This window comes from Mustela lutreola, chromosome 8 (assembly GCF_030435805.1).
Source record: "Mustela lutreola isolate mMusLut2 chromosome 8, mMusLut2.pri, whole genome shotgun sequence".
Classification (NCBI taxonomy): domain Eukaryota; kingdom Metazoa; phylum Chordata; class Mammalia; order Carnivora; family Mustelidae; genus Mustela; species Mustela lutreola.
Genome location: NC_081297.1, coordinates 92,603,424 through 92,619,268, shown reverse-complemented (window position 1 = coordinate 92,619,268; position 15,845 = coordinate 92,603,424). Strand labels below are relative to the sequence as shown.

The window sequence follows — 15,845 nt, the reverse complement described above, 5'->3', positions numbered from 1 at the left end:
TGTTTTCATGTAGTTATGGATATTACATCAGTCTAGAAATAATTAAGTTAAAATGCAGGTGCCAAAGAGAGGTCCATTCTAGTAAGAGAATTTAAAGAAGGGACTGCTTCTAGTTAGTAAGGAGGACAATTTTGCTTGAGAAAATGAAGGCTGAGAGAGGTGATTGTTAAAGAGTTAGAATCGCAAATAGATAGAATGACTGCTGAGTTATTCACCAGGTCAAACCGACGGGAAGGAGAGAGAAGAACCAGTAGCTCCAAGGGTAACAAAACCACAGGAAAAAAAAAAAAAAGTATTTTATAGCCAGACATGGAAGGGAAAGGTCAAGTTTAGTGAGGGATATCACAAAACGCAGTGTACAGACTAATTCTGTGAACATGAATAATTGATGCTTTTTAAATAATGCAGTTCATGAGATTGAAAAGAAGAAAGGATTTCTGGGAGTAGAAATCTTTTCATATGAGCGTTAAGATAATTTGCTTTGATTTCTTTCCTCTTTTGATATTCTCTTGTACAAACATCTCTTTTTTGATCTGTACTGAAGAGCTCATTTTTTTTTTTTTTCTATTCTAAGAATCCTTTTTTGCAAATAACTGCTTTGCCAGTAGCGGATTTTCTTCTCTACAGCTACAGTAATGCCTCCCTTTAAGAAAATAATGATTATGCAGCTACTTACTATAACAGAGTCTTGCTAGCAAAAGTCTTTCCTTAGAATCATTCTTTTATAGATGAGTAAAAGAGGTGGAATTGGAAATAAGTTCTGATGGCTCTCATCTCTTTAGGCAGGAGTGTTTCAGATCTCTGTTTGGGAAAAGAATGTTATGCTGGCTCATATTTTTATATTGTACTGTGGTAGTTGTCACTGGTCTAACAATTGGCCCATCAAATTAACAATTTGTTCTACTCAAGAATATGTTAATATTAAATGTTTTTGAGAACACAAAGTTGCCGTGACTTTGGCGGATGCTGTTTAAAAGCTGGGAATGCAGACAAAGGGGATAATGTCCTTAATATACAAAGAGCAACTAAAAATAGAAAAAAATACAGACAAATAACCCAAAACAAATATTTCATAGGAAATAAACACTAAAGACACTTAAACATATGGAAAGATGATCAAGTTCACTCACAATAAAAGAAATGCAAAATGAATCTCTAATGAGGTACAATTTCCTCTAATTAGATTGGAAAAACTCAGAGTTTACAGATATATTAGATTGGAAGGAGTGTAGGAGAAGAGATGTTGTCACACAGCATCACACACAGCAGGATAACTTGGAAAATGCCTATAGAAGAGAATTTGTTGGGACACCTGGGTGGCTTAGTCAGATAAGTGTCTGCCTTGGGCTCAGGTCATACCCCAGGGTCCTGGGATCGAGTCCTGCATCAGGCTCTCTGCTCAGCAGTGAGTCTGCTTCTCCCTCTTCCTCTGCCTCTCCCCATACCCATCATGCTCTCTCTCTTTCCCTCTCTCAAATAAATAAATAAAATCTTCAAAAAATGAAAAATTTAAAAGAAGACAATCTATCAGTAGATTTCAAAATTTTGAAAAATATTCAACTTTTGGGCCCATCATTCGGCTGGGGGCAAAACAAATACCCACATCTGTATGTACATCCATGCATATGCATACACACACACACACACACACACACACAGGTTTGTGTATGAATCTGTATGTGTACACATGCATACACACATATGTGTATTAAGCATGTGTGTGTGCATATATGTTTGTTCTCATAATTTAAAATTTGTCTGCTGTAGCATGGTTTGTAATAGCAAAAAATCAGAGACAACTGAGACATTCTTCAGAGGGCACCGGTTAAATAAAGTAGGTCCTTTCAGTGAATTTCTGCACACCCCTTAAGAAGAATAAATCAGCTTTATCTGTGTTGATGTGGGAAGAGCACCAAAATATACCAATAACCAAGGTAAAACATGCAAACCATGTTATCACTTAGGTTTTGCTTAGATCTATCTTGTGTTTTCACATCCATAAAATATAGATGGAAAGGAAAAAAAAAAAAACCTGACAACAACGGCGCCTTCCGTGGAGGAGAACTGGGTAGATAGAAAGTAGGGAAAGAAGGAAACTTACTTTTCACTGCTGTCCTTTTGCATCTTTTAAACGCTTTACTCTGTTATGTATTACCCACTCAACTCTGAAGAACAGACCAAAAAAACACAAAACAGATGACGATAATATGACACTCATCTTATGTTCTGCATCTCCAGGAACCAATTGCTGTTTCCTCCCACGTTGTGACCATCTCCAGCCTCCTTCCCGCCACTGCCTACAACTGTAGTGTCACCAGCTTCAGTCACAACAGCCCCAGTGTCCCCACATTCATAGCCGTCTCAACAATGGGTAATTACTTGTGTTCGTGGAATCTGGTGTCTTTGGAAGTTCTATCTTTCTAGATTTTCCTTCCATTGTCTTTTCAAATATAGATGGTCTATCCTTTTATTAGAACCATGTTCTGTTGAAACATTCAGGCTCTGGGGACAGGGAGCCCATCACTGCACTCGCTCCCTGTGTGACTGAGGGAAAGATATTGACCATCTAGGAACCTCTGCTTTCCTGTCTGCAAAACTGCAATCAAAATATACGTCCCTTGTTGAGCTGTATTGACACACAGAAATGAAGCGCTGAAAGCCCTAATATCCACCGTGTGGCTGAGAGCTACTCCTGTCCACTCCACAGGCCTCATCATCCTCCCCAGCGGTGGCCACAGTATCCTGATCCACTCGGGCTCTCCTGTGGTCTCCTGGGCCCTCAGTCATTCCTGGTCAAGTGATGACATTGCTAAATTCCTGGGACAAAACGGGCAAGTTCCCAATCAAGCCAAATATCGGGGGGCGGGGGGGATGTTGGTATTGTGGAATTAGAAATAATGAAAACTCTAGAAAAATGGTGCTTCCTTTTTTTTTTTTTTCCTTCTGAGTTATATGTGTCACTGCCTTGTTGTTGGAGGCTGACTCAGCAGTCCGAGATCACCCTCGAAGACACCTGTGTAATAGTACCACTCTCAGTGTCACGTGATCCCTTCACTGGCTGCATTTCCATTTCTGTCGCATTCATCATGTGTGTTTCTACTCAGTGATGATGAGAGTCACCTTCTGTTTGTCTTCTGTTTTAAATTTTTATTTTTCCGGAAAAGGGGACCAAAAATGGACTCACAAAGGATATTAATAGTCTCTCACTTCTGTGTGCTTGGACACCATTCCAAGTAGCCTTTCCTGTTCACTATTCCTTGTCATGGCTACAGTAACCCGGTGAAATAGGTGTATTATTCAACTTATTTACGAGTGAGGAAAATGAAGCCCGGAGAGACAGATAAAATAGCTTCTCCGAATATCAGCTAGACCTTGAAAAAGGTCTCCTGACCATGAGTCTAATGTTCCTTCTGTTCAGTTACTCTGCCCAAGAGTGGGAGTCATGCTGGCCCAAATGGGAAGTGGCAAACCCACAGAGACGTAGGGACTGAACGCGCTCCCAGTTCTGTGATTTTATGGTCAATGCAAAGGATGGTGTCATTCTCCCCTGCTCTGGTCCTTCTCCAGTTAAGAGTTTTATGAAAACATTTGAAATATATTCCCACTTCGGATGTGCATGTGCCATAACAGCCTCCATGTAAGTAGAGGGAAGGGACATAGCCCTGTTCTTAAGGAGACCCTATGCCTTATTAATAGGTTTAATCTCTTGAGTTGTGCAGATGGAAAACCTCTCAACATATGGTTACAGATCATCAGAATGCCTGCTTCTAGCGATGTGTTAAGTGCTGTGGCAGATGGTAGCTTGCTAATGCCTTTTTCATATACATTATTCGTTGTAAGCGTAATATACAGTTGTGCTTTCTGACTTTAAAGTCATAGGCATAAAATGAAAACCTGCCACTCTCTATACTTCTGAAAACCCTAAACAGTCATAGTACATGGTAATGACCTCTAGATTTTTTTTTTTTTGAGTTTCAAAGGAATTTAAACTATGGTCCAAGCACTATTCACATTGCACAGTTCTCCGGGATAAGAACATTCGGGATGTAATGCTTTGGGATGAACACAATCCTGCCAGGCGTCTGAACACCATTTGTCAACCTACTTGACGAGGTTGTATTTGACCACGAGGAGGTCATTGTCGGTGTGGGAAACTATCACCGTCACTGTTGTTGTCATCATTCTATGTTCAGTGGTGTTAAAAATCAATGGAAAATGATGAGTGGTTGGGTTAGTTTTGTGTAATGGAAGTTATAATGAAAATGCATGGCTTTTCTCTTCAGTTACAGAGATGAACCCTAATGTGGTAGTCATCTCAGTGTTGGCCATCCTCAGCACTCTGTTAATTGGACTGCTGCTCGTGACCCTTATCATTCTGAGGAAAAAGCATCTCCAGATGGCCAGGTAAGGTCAGTTTGGTTGATTGTTTTACACAAGGGCTTTAAAATATTTTAATTTATCTTACAGATCTGCTTTTGCAGACCAAAATTGTACAGCAGGGCTTTCAGGTATTTTAACTCATAATTTAATTTATAAATGTCATTTAAAATTATTTTAATAATATTAAAATATTTTAATGTGTAATTTAAAATACTTTAATATTTAGTTGTATAGCGGTAAGTTTGATTTTGGTTTTCAGTGTCTGTTTTGTGTTTTCGAAGTAGACTTTTAAAAGTTATTTTAGAAAACATAATCATGGAAATGACAAAGCAAAGGATTGTTTACACCAATCCAGACCTCTCACTCTCAGTCTTGTGATTTTAAGAGACCCATGCAAAGAGATCCACTAATGACATTTGGATACTTTCAAACATACTTTGAAAAAAAAAAAAAAAAAAAAGATCTCTGGCTACTCAGATTCATAAGAAGAGTGAATATATGAAGAAACCACAAGAAAGGAAAAAAAGCCCCTCTCTTCATCAGTTCTGCCAAAGCGGTTTTATCAGAAAACATTTGTAGACTTTATGATTAGGTCCATTGGAGTTCCCCTATTAGTTTTGTTCCTACTACTCAGAGTTCAAACAGTTTTCATTTTTCTTGCAGCTAGAAAATACTTTTGATTTATGATTTTAGAGATTCCCTATTCCTTTGGCCACCGGTGCATTTCTTATCAAAGCACATTCTCAAGTATTTTCAGTGGTCCCCTATATTATCAGAAAAATCCATCAATTCTCTTAAAAATTGTTGCCTCAAATACTGTTGGGTTTGGGAAATTTGGTTCAAATTTATATTTACCCAGTGTTAGCCTGCTGAATTGTCTATCAACTTCCTTTTTCTTTCTCAGAGTTCTATAAGTTTATTTATTGATAAATAAACTTATCAATCCAGTAATGATCTAATCAGTGTCTTATGTGGCATAACTAAATAAAAATCAGACATCCAAGCTGTCTACTAGGAAATTGAGAACATGGCTGGAGATATGTACATAAAGAAATATATTTAAAGGTATAAACTGACCTACCCCAAAAAGGAGATAAAAATGGGATTCCCTGGGGCATCAGGGTGGCTCCGTCAGTTAAGCGTCTGCCTTCGGCTCAAGGTCATGATCCCAGGGTCCTGGAATAGAGTCCTACATTGGGCTCCCTGCTCAGTGGGAAACCTGCTTCTCCCTCTGCCGCTTCCTCCGCTTGTGTTCCCTCTCTTGCTGTGTCTCTCTCTGTCAAATAAGTAAATAAAATCTTTTTTTTAAATGGAATTCTCTGAACATAGAGAAAAGAGATTGGTTCTGAATATAAAAATCAAGCTTATGACTGTTGGCATTTAAACTAATCTTAGAAGGATAGGCAGGAAGGTGGTACCACACTAGGGCTCATATAGAGAGCTCTGAAATTACACTCCTTGGGATCAGATCCTAATTTACGATCTATGTGACCTTGTGCAGGTCACTGAAACTTCGTCCATTAATCTGAACAAATATTAATGGCTATTTTGATACATATTAATAGACACCTGCTATGTGTTAGCCTCTTCCAGATGCTTGCGATGTGAGAGTATATAAAATGGACAAGAATTTCTGCCTTCATGGAGCTCCTATTCTAACAGAGGAGGTAGACAATAAATTACACTGATAATACGTAAAAAGGTTATGTGGTTTGTGAGCCAACAGTAAGAGAAAAGCAATAGAACAGATAAGGGAAATTAGAAGTACAGATGTCTGGAGTATACAGACAGGAGCTCAGGGAGCTGGATAGGTCTCACTGAAAAGATGGTACTTGAGGAAACTTGTGAAGGACATAAGGGAGTTAGCCATGTGTTTTCTGGCAGAACAGTATGCCCAATAGAGGGAAGGGCCGGTGGAAACGCCCTGAGGCGGGAACATGTTCACAAAGTAGTGGGAAGGTTAGTGCAGCTAACGTAGAGGAAATGAAGGGGGGAGCAGCAGGAGACAACGTCAAATTACACAGAGCCTTGTGAGCCTACAACTCTCACTGATAGTCTGAGTCAAGCTACTGCAGGACTTGGGGCAGAAGAGCCAGCTTCCATGAGAAAACAGTCTGTATTGAGGCGAAGCAGGCGTATTAATGGGGGCAGCCATTATAGTAACCCAGACGAGAGCTGGTAATGCTTAAGTCCAGGATCACAGCCGTGAATGTGGGGAGAAATGATCAGATACTGGGTATAGTTTGAAAATAGAGGCATTTGGTAAGGGGATTTGCTCACAGATCGTACATGAAATGGAAATTAATAAGGGTCACAGACGACCGAAAGGATAGAGTTGCCATCATCAGAAATAGGATTCCAGATGAGGATTCCAGAGTTGTGGTGTTAGGGCAAGTTTCTCTGGGAGGGGCAGGCCCTTACAGTGGGAGCGACAAGACTTCCGTCTGGGAAATGTTAAGTTTGAGACGCCTGCAAGTGCAGGTGTGGGGTCGGCATCTGAACATAAAAGTCTGGTGTTCAGGAGCGAAGACTGCCCTGAAGACACAAGCTTGGGAGTTGTTAGCGTGTAAGTGGTATTAAAGCGATAGACCAGATGAAATTCTCCTTGACCGAGGGCAAGTGCAGAGATGAAAGAAGAAGGCCTGGCAGTAAGCACCAGAACAATGTAATACTAAGATTTCGGGGAGGAAAAAAAAAAAAAAAAAGATAAGAGCAAAGGAGACTGACTGGCCAGAGTCATCTAGTGGATTTCAAGGAAAACAAACGAAGTGTATAAAGTAACAAAGTGTATAGCAAAGATCCTGGGAACAGGGGGAAGAGATGGGAATAGCCCCTACATTGGTGGTGGTGAGAAGCAAGGACGCCGTAACTGGAAAGCACGCAGCAAATGTGAGCTCATAATAGAAATAGTGGCAGGGCTGGTAATAAGTGTGGTGACGGGTACCATTTCAGGAGCCCTCTTGGTGCATGCAGCAAGATGATTAGAAGTGGTTCTACTTCGGCCAGCCGGCCACTAGAGCAGAGATTCCTCACATTTTTTGTGTCATGATCCTTTCCAGCAATCTGTTTAAGCCTGTGGCGCTCTTCCAAGAATAATGTTTTCTTTTTAAGTGCAAAAAATAAAATACATAGAATTAAAAAGAAAATGCATGTAATGCATTTAAAAAACAAATGCATTACATTTATTAATATATTAGATAATATGTAGTAGGGTGTCTAATACCTCTCATAATTTCATCAGAGTGATGATTATGAACAATACTGCAACATCTGCAGCAGGTTCATTATAGAAAAACATCTGTAGTTTCTGTGGTTAGCAATTTCACCGGTACTGATGGTATTATTGTGGCCTGTTGCCTATTTTAGTAATTAAAAGAATTGCTAAATATCAGTTAGAGGTTGTGAAAACAAAAGTGCTTTTCCCCTGCTATGTTCATGGAGCTCTAAATTCCATCCTTGAACCCCAGATAAGAACCTTTGAATTACAGGGTAAAATAATTCTTATATATGAGAAATTGACAAAGGAAAATGAATTGATGTGTAATTTTTAACACAGCATGATATAACAACATCATTTTTCAAAGAAGAAAACGGTTCTCAGAACATGGTAATAAGAACAGGGAGATCGTTAAAGTGATTAGCAGATGTGTCAATAATGTCAAAATCTCTGCTTCAATTCTGAGTAAATCCATCAATTTCATCTAGGGGGGGAAATGAGATGCAGGAGTGCTGGTGAGCTGTGTTGTTTATCCCTGACATTAGCCAAAGGTGAAAAGGCATGAGAATATGTATAACTTTGCCTTCCACTTCTGGAAAAAAAACAAACTTTAACAATATTTTCTACTGACAGATTAATAAGCAACCTTTTGGATAAGAGGCTCCGCATGAGCCACTCTGATTCAGTATGTCTCACTCTTTCTACCCTCACCTCAAGTGATTAATCTCATGGGCATCCTGACATGAGGGGAACATTTTGGAGGGAAAAAAAAAATCCAATTTGATCCACCACCATTTTAAAGAAGAAATCAAAATGCTTCAGTATCAACCCCACAAAGAATATGTGCTGAAAACAGAAAACCCACAGGCTAGGAGGCTTTGTGGAAAATATTATACCCCAAATAGTTCAAAGATTTATGTTAGGATCACGAGTGCCCTTTGGAAAGGATTGTAAACCAAATCCTCTTGGCTTCAAATAATGTGATTAGGGCATGTGCAACCTTATGAAAAACATTTTTATCTTTCTATTTTACATTGCATGCAAAAGAGGAACACATGGAATTTATATCAGTTTATATTTTTTAATTTAATGCTGTGATGATAAGCCAGTAGAGACTTTCTTTTATGTCAAGGTAAAAGAGTGCTCTGTCAAGCAGTAACCTTGATGTTGTGGTTCCTTTTGAACAGGGAATGCGGAGCAGGAACCTTTGTCAATTTTGCATCTTTGGAGAGGGATGGAAAGCTTCCATACAATTGGTGAGCATCACTTTGGAACAAGCCTCTAGATAGCTTATCTATGCTGTGTGTGTGCTCCAGACTTTATTTTACTCTTTTGGAGGGTTACATGGTTTTGTCTGATTGTGCTTTCACAACTTTGGAGAGAGTGGACCTTCCAAGGTTAGATTTTAATCACTGAATATATTAGTTTGTGTAGGTTTACTATGTTATGAGGTAGAGAAAATGTCTAAGTCTGCTGGGTATTCACTGTATTAAACAAAGGACTAACACAGGCATGGATATAGCCCCAAACCTTGCCGAAGAAGGGCTTCAATACAGGAGTCACACTGAAGGAGTAAGTGGTGAGAAAGGCACAGAACAGACCCCAGCGAGGCAGCAGGAGACAGGGCAGCATCTCTATTTCCAACTGACATTTCAGTGCCTGAGAATATTAGCCCCTACTTCTGTTCAGAATCGAGGGGATATATTCAGTCCAGGGCTCTCGACTCTTAGACTTACAGGTAAATGAAGAGCAAAGGCAGTAAAGTCCCATGGGGAAACCTGGCCTTATTTTATTTTTTTCCTCATGCTTGAGTGTTAAGGACCTACAAGGAGGAGGTATCTGGAGAATTTAGAAAGCATTATCAGGAGACTAAATTGATATTATACCTTAACACTGATATGTGAGAATTAACAATCCTATCCCCTGTGCACTGCCAATGGGTACCCAACAAAACTGTTAATGAAGTCACCATTTAATATAAAGCCAGCACTGCTTACATGATCAGGTTGGTTTCTTTTGCAAGCCACCATGCAAAGCACATTAATTTAAATGGATACATTTCATGTTAATCCTTGGTAAATGGTCTTTTTTTTTCTTGTTTTCCTAATCTTCCAAAATGGTGATCTTCAAGAAATAGATAGGTGAGACTAGAAACTTTACAGAATCCATGAAAAAGGGAGGGCTTTAATTGGAATATAACTTCTGCTTCCCTGAATGAACATCTAGCAGTGGAAAGTCTACTTGAAATAGGATTCTTTTTAATAAGACAATATGTTGTACTATTTTTAAATTTTAGCCTGAATGGAATTTTGCTATTTAACTACAACTAATCCAACTGTGAAGAAGGAAAACTCATAACCCCACAATGGTGAAAAGTTAGTAAACAGTTCTTTCTAGGTTTCTTCAAATATATTAACAGTCTTGCCAAGATTAAGAAACTTAATTCACTGGTCCTTGTCTGGCTTGCCCTTTAAAAAGGCCCAGTCACAAAGCAGGGAAGAACAGCACATCTAGAAATTGACCCAATCATACCTGGGACTCAGGGCAGCTGTCTGTGTATTGACTAACTGCACACTCAGTCCCAATTGATAGAATATGGGACACCAGTTATGGGAAAGCTAAGGCAAAAGAGAATTCACTTCAGGACCTTTCTAGAAAATCTACAAAACTCTCCCCCTGCTCTTGGCAAAGACAGTTTTGCCAGCACCAGCCTGTTCTGACTGACAGAATAGATTTCTCAGTGGAAACTTGTAGTGACTAAAGTGACAAAGTGACAGCATTTCTCCTCCTACTTCCCAGTATAGCTATAGACTCAGACATAGGCTATTTTAAAATCGACATTAATGAATGCTCTATTTTGCACATGGTTTAAATACCTGAAATTTCATTCACACCCCACTTTTTAGACCAGTAGACTGAATTAGAAACAAAGTATGACGAAATACTCTTGCTCTCACTCAGCTCAATATTAGTCATATTACGGACCAGGCAGGTTCATGAGCTACTTGTCTTGAATCAATGATACCTGAGCATCCTCCCATAGCTCTGTTTTAAGGGTTATTTTTCAGCGATGATAAATTGACTTAAACTAAAAGTAATATAGAAAGTCACACCTGAGAGTGCAGCTTTATAAGAATGTGCCCCAGAAGCTTGAGGTCTTTCCCAGAATCAGCAAAGGCGGAAACTGACCTTTGGTAGATTTTTCCTCACACAAGCCGCTGTTAGTGATCAAATGATGCTATAATGGTTCCTTAAAATAGGTTCAAGCATGGCAGAGATAATAATATCCAAGAATAAGACTGGAGATAATTAATGAGGCATTTAAGAGCCTCATTAAACTGAATGTAAAATGTAATCACTTAATAGCAGACTAATCGACACAAAATAAGTTGAAAGGAATATATCTGATTACCGTATGGATGTGTGTGAATAAAACTGGTGTTGGCAATATGAGAGCATGTAAACCCTCACGTTTCGGATGGAATAATATTTGATTGTAATTAAGATGCTTGTCATTTTAATTGATCCCGGTAGGTGATTTACTGATATCTGTTCACAGTTTATGTTACTAACTCTTGCCACTTTTTCATCTTTACATCTGTTATATCTATTAATGCTCACAGGCGTAGGAGTATATTTGCTTTCTTAACCCTGCTACCCTCATGTCTTTGGACTGATTATCTTTTGGCATTTTATATTAATCCTTGGTAAGTGATTTTTTTTTTTTTTACTGTTTACGTAACACAAAGTCTATAAAGTTAGCTCTCCAGAAGTAAAACCGAAAGGAAAAATTCTCTTTAATTATGTGATGTGTTTGGGCTGCATCTAAAATTATTAATCATGTGTTGAAATGGATTAAAAGAGTTTCTGGTACCAACATGCTAACTAACTATAATGTTTTTCCAATTAAAATTTTCTCCTTGGGATGTTCTTGGCAAGCTTTTCTTCCATTTATTACAAGTCATTTGTTTCTTCATTCGGTCAATGCATTGGCTTCTCATCTTTGTAAATGATGCTTTCCATTTTCCTTACCATCTCCATCCGTTAGAGATCCTCGTATTTCCAAAACGGAAGAAATGCATTTAGGTAGAGAAGTGCAGAATACTGTTTGTTTGCGGTGTTAGTGTTTTCATAGTAATGCTAACTCAATGAATATTGAGCAACTGAGTGCAAAGCTTCATTATTTAAGTATCTTATTTAATTGTCCCCACAACTCTGCACAGCCCCATCCTAGACACATTGAAATAGAGGCTTAAGGAGATTATCTTAACATCATACCACTATATAGAGAATCTAGGTTCCAATCCCCAGAGTCTGCAAAATCTATTCTTTTCTCCATAAAAAGCAGCTTCTTTAAATTCTCCTTTTCTTAACTTTTAAATCATTTTAGTAATCAAATCTCAAATAGTATCCTTTTCAGTTTGCATAAAATCTAATAACAATAATTTGAAAATCTGGGACTAACATATCTAGAAGGACTGTTTCCTTTACTGAGCCACAGGAGAAAAGGTAGTAGTTTCCTGACCAAAAACAAAAATCATTGTCCTGAAGTATCCAAGGTGTTTAGGTACTAAATTATGTACAGACAGATCCAGATATATGGGCAATTCCAGAAGGACTTAGGAAAAAAGCAATAAAAATAGCTCATGAGGGGCTCCTGGGTGGCTCAGTGAGTTAAAGCCTCTGCCTTTGGCTCAGGTCATGATCTCGGGTTCCGGGATGGAGTCCCACATCGGGCTCTCTGCTCAGCAGGTAGTCTGCTTCCTCCTCTTTCTCTCTGCCTGCCTCTCTGTCTACTTGTGATCTCTGTCTGTCAAATAAATAAAATCTTTAAAAAAAAATAGCTCATGAACTGGAAAAATGGCGCCTGAGTGGGGAGAGCGGGGGGAGAGTGAAAGATGAAAAGCAATCTACAGAGTTATTTATTCCAAAAGGCAGTTGATCAAATGTTCCTCAGCTCCTCCAAGGACAGAATAAACACAGCCAGCAAGGTTAGGATTTCAAGTTGCAATGGAAGAAATACCAAAAAGGACTTCCTCACAAAAGAGATTAATACCAGCATGGGGGGGGGGGGGGGGCTTGTTTTGTTTTAAAAAAAATTTTTTTTTTTTTTTTTGGAGAACAGAGGAAAGTGTTGAAACATGGTAGACACTGATGTGCTAAGTAATGGAATCAGAAGAATGTCCTAGATAATGAGGACTCATTCGCTGTTAATCCAAGTTGGTTTTAATAACAGTTTTGAGTATAGGGTTTTACAATAGCCAACACGGTATTTTAAGTATTTGATATCAGATAGTATTCAGGTACGAGTAGTGCCAAAATTCCTTTCTGACCTTCAAAATATGCATCACTTTTCACTCAACACCTATTAATCATTCTCAAGTATTCTACCTATCATCAGAATACTTGTACCCAATACCCTTAAAGTACCCTCCATGATAACAGTTCAAACACAAGCAAGAAAGATGCATATGCTCTTGTATTAATTTTTCTGCTTAATTCTCTGACTTTCCCACAGTATAGTTTCTACCCTTATATCAGGCCTGTGCTTTTTTTTGCATGTCTTTCTTAATAGGTCCCCCTGATGCACACATCTTCAAATTCCAACAACCCCTTCACAGTCTATTTATAGTACTGATCAACTGGCATGAGACCCAACTTAGCGGGGGGGGGGGGGGGGGGGGAGCCCTTCAGTAGTTGTGTTTGTTTGGTTTTTGCTTAGAGTCTTTTTGTTTGTTTATTTGTTTGTTTGTTTAAAAAAAAAAAACCCTTCAGTCATTTTTAGAAGAATGGTCTTGAGACTGTAAATGGTTATCTCCAGGTGAGAAGAGAAGGCAAAACATGGAGCCCCAGGCTTTCTGTCACTTTCAGTAAGGCAGACACATAGAAACCAATGAGAATACACTAAACATCAACTCTGTTTTCAGCCCAAGGCTTGTGCTAGGTCAGATATAACAAAAGGAAAATACACGATCCTTGTTTTTTTTTTCAGGTACAGCTAGCTTAGCACTCCCAAAGCTACCCGAGGTCCCTACTGTTGGCGACTTTTCTCTTCTTCTAGTAACACGTGGATGTTTCCCCCTGCTTTCATTTCCTAGATAGTCATTTTTAAACCTCCTCCAGATGCGTCTACTTCATATTTCACCTCGTCTGTTAACAACCACTCAAAACAGAGCTACCCACCCACCTCCTTCCTCACACACAGCCTGATTTCTTCTCTAAACTGCCGACTTTGTGGGAATAGATGTTCCCGTTAATTTTTTTAAATCCTCCTGATGAGTGGTCCGTGTGGATATCAGGAGACGCTTTCTCTCTCATCGTGTTGCTCGAATCTTCTCCCAGGGTAATAGCAAAACCGGAACCGGTCACCAGTGCCCGAGGTGGCTTAGTCTTAAGATGGTGTTCTGCCAGGATTTCTGGCTACCCTCATCTCAGTTTGGGTTTCCTGATCAGAGAAAACCATTTCTTTCGGACCAGCTCTATCTGGATTCATTGTTACTACTTTTTTTATTAACGCCATAGTCACCTCCTGCTCTGCTGAAGTATCCATCTGCCTGCTCGAAACCTGCCACAGTTGTCATTTTAACCATGAAGCAACATTTAGTTTAAACTGTTCAGCTTCCTTGTGGTTATTGCATATTTTATTCAGAGAATGATATAACTCTAAACGCCTTTTTAAGAGTTGGGGATGATATCCAGTTAGCTCATGAAAAAGTAAGTAGCACTTGAGAAGTTGGGGACAGTTAGAGTATTGTGGGTTGTTTCAGGGTGGTTTTGTTGGTTTGTTGTTAGTCATTGTAAATCCCAGGCTTCTTCCATTGCCTCTTTTCATATTCCCCTTCGCAATGAATTCCTGTCTGTCCGGCTTTCCAAGATCTCATAACCATGAAGGACGTACGCATCTTAACTTCTTGCAGTCATTAAGATTTTGAACCTTCCCTAACTGATAAAACTAAAAGAGAAAATTAACAGATGTGCATGACTGTGTATGCCTATTTGCTATTTGTCTATGTGTGTTATCAATGACTCAAAAAATCTTTTGCAATGACAAGATGACACCCTAAACATCACCTCAAATGTTCACGATAACAGGCACACACACTAGCTCTTTCCATAAAGTCCTGATGTCCAAATGGCTGGCAAAAACTTTATTTACATGTTTAAAAGTGAATCGTCCCCTAATTTAAGTCTTAGAATTAGCACAACAATTGAAAAGGTAGGAGAATTCCATCTGCATGGTTGTGGAGTGTCATAATTCAGTCCTGTTCTTGTCCCACAGCCTAAGGCTATGAGAATTTGGAATCTTTGGGAATTCTGCAAAATCTAAGCAGAACATAAAGGTTGTACACAAATCATGAAGACATACACTTAAACATACACTTTTGGCATTAAGTTATTGAAAACATGTGGTAGAATTTTACGTTCTATGTAAAATTCAATCAATGAATGAGTTTGAAAGAAAAAAAAAGTGACTGTCTCCCAGGAATCAGGTTTCTACACAGCTGTTGAATAGTAGCAGCTTAATATTTCAGCACTGAATTTATTCAGTGTCACTCTCCCACATACATTTGTTTCTTCCCAGTTTCCCTTTAAGTCTGTTTAGATAGGAAAAGTTGGTTTGGGATTTGTTTTTTCCTTTCCCACTCTCAATCACCAAACATCTTGGAAGCCTCCTGACTTCACCAAACCGTTAGTTATCTCAGCAAACATTCCTCTGTCATAAAGCAATAAAGTCTTTAGCTCCCATGATACAAAGTGAACGTGGGATTCCTAAAGTTAACCACATTGCCCCTCACAAGAGCTGAGTAGAAATTATTCAAAAGCTGTTCATTTAGGTTCCCAAATGCCTAGATGATACAACTCTGTCCAACATCACAGTGGTGTTTTGAGGGGATGAGGGAGAGCCAAAATAAAAAATGGAATGTCTGTTCCCTCTACATCCCAAACATGAAAGACAGAAGATGAGGGAGAACAAATAGCTATGGAATGGATTGTTGTCACTCAGAAGTAGGAAGAAATAAAAACGGCCTGCAACCAGGAAATGAGAACCAGAAACACCACTTGCCTAAATGGGTATTTCCCCTAAATTCCCTGCCCTTTGTAACTTCCTATCCATCCACCAGTTCCACTTCCCGAGTCTAGTATCAAACTCCTCATTGAATCATTAAGTAAAATTGTGGGGGCAACACAGCAATGTTTCAACCCAATTCATGAAACACTTATTGAGCACCACAGTGTGTTTTATTAC

General features: G+C 39.0%; 1 protein-coding gene across 1 annotated transcript in view; it reads left to right on the top strand.

The window, feature by feature from the left end:
* PTPRO (protein tyrosine phosphatase receptor type O) overlaps positions 1 to 15,845 on the top strand; it is a 246,623-nt gene that overhangs the window by 198,702 nt on the left and 32,076 nt on the right. The window contains exons 14-17 of the mRNA XM_059185967.1: positions 2,239 to 2,371; positions 4,284 to 4,404; positions 8,785 to 8,853; positions 11,221 to 11,304. Coding sequence (XP_059041950.1) covers positions 2,239 to 2,371; positions 4,284 to 4,404; positions 8,785 to 8,853; positions 11,221 to 11,304 — 407 coding nt within the window. The remainder of the gene's footprint in view (positions 1 to 2,238; positions 2,372 to 4,283; positions 4,405 to 8,784; positions 8,854 to 11,220; positions 11,305 to 15,845) is intronic.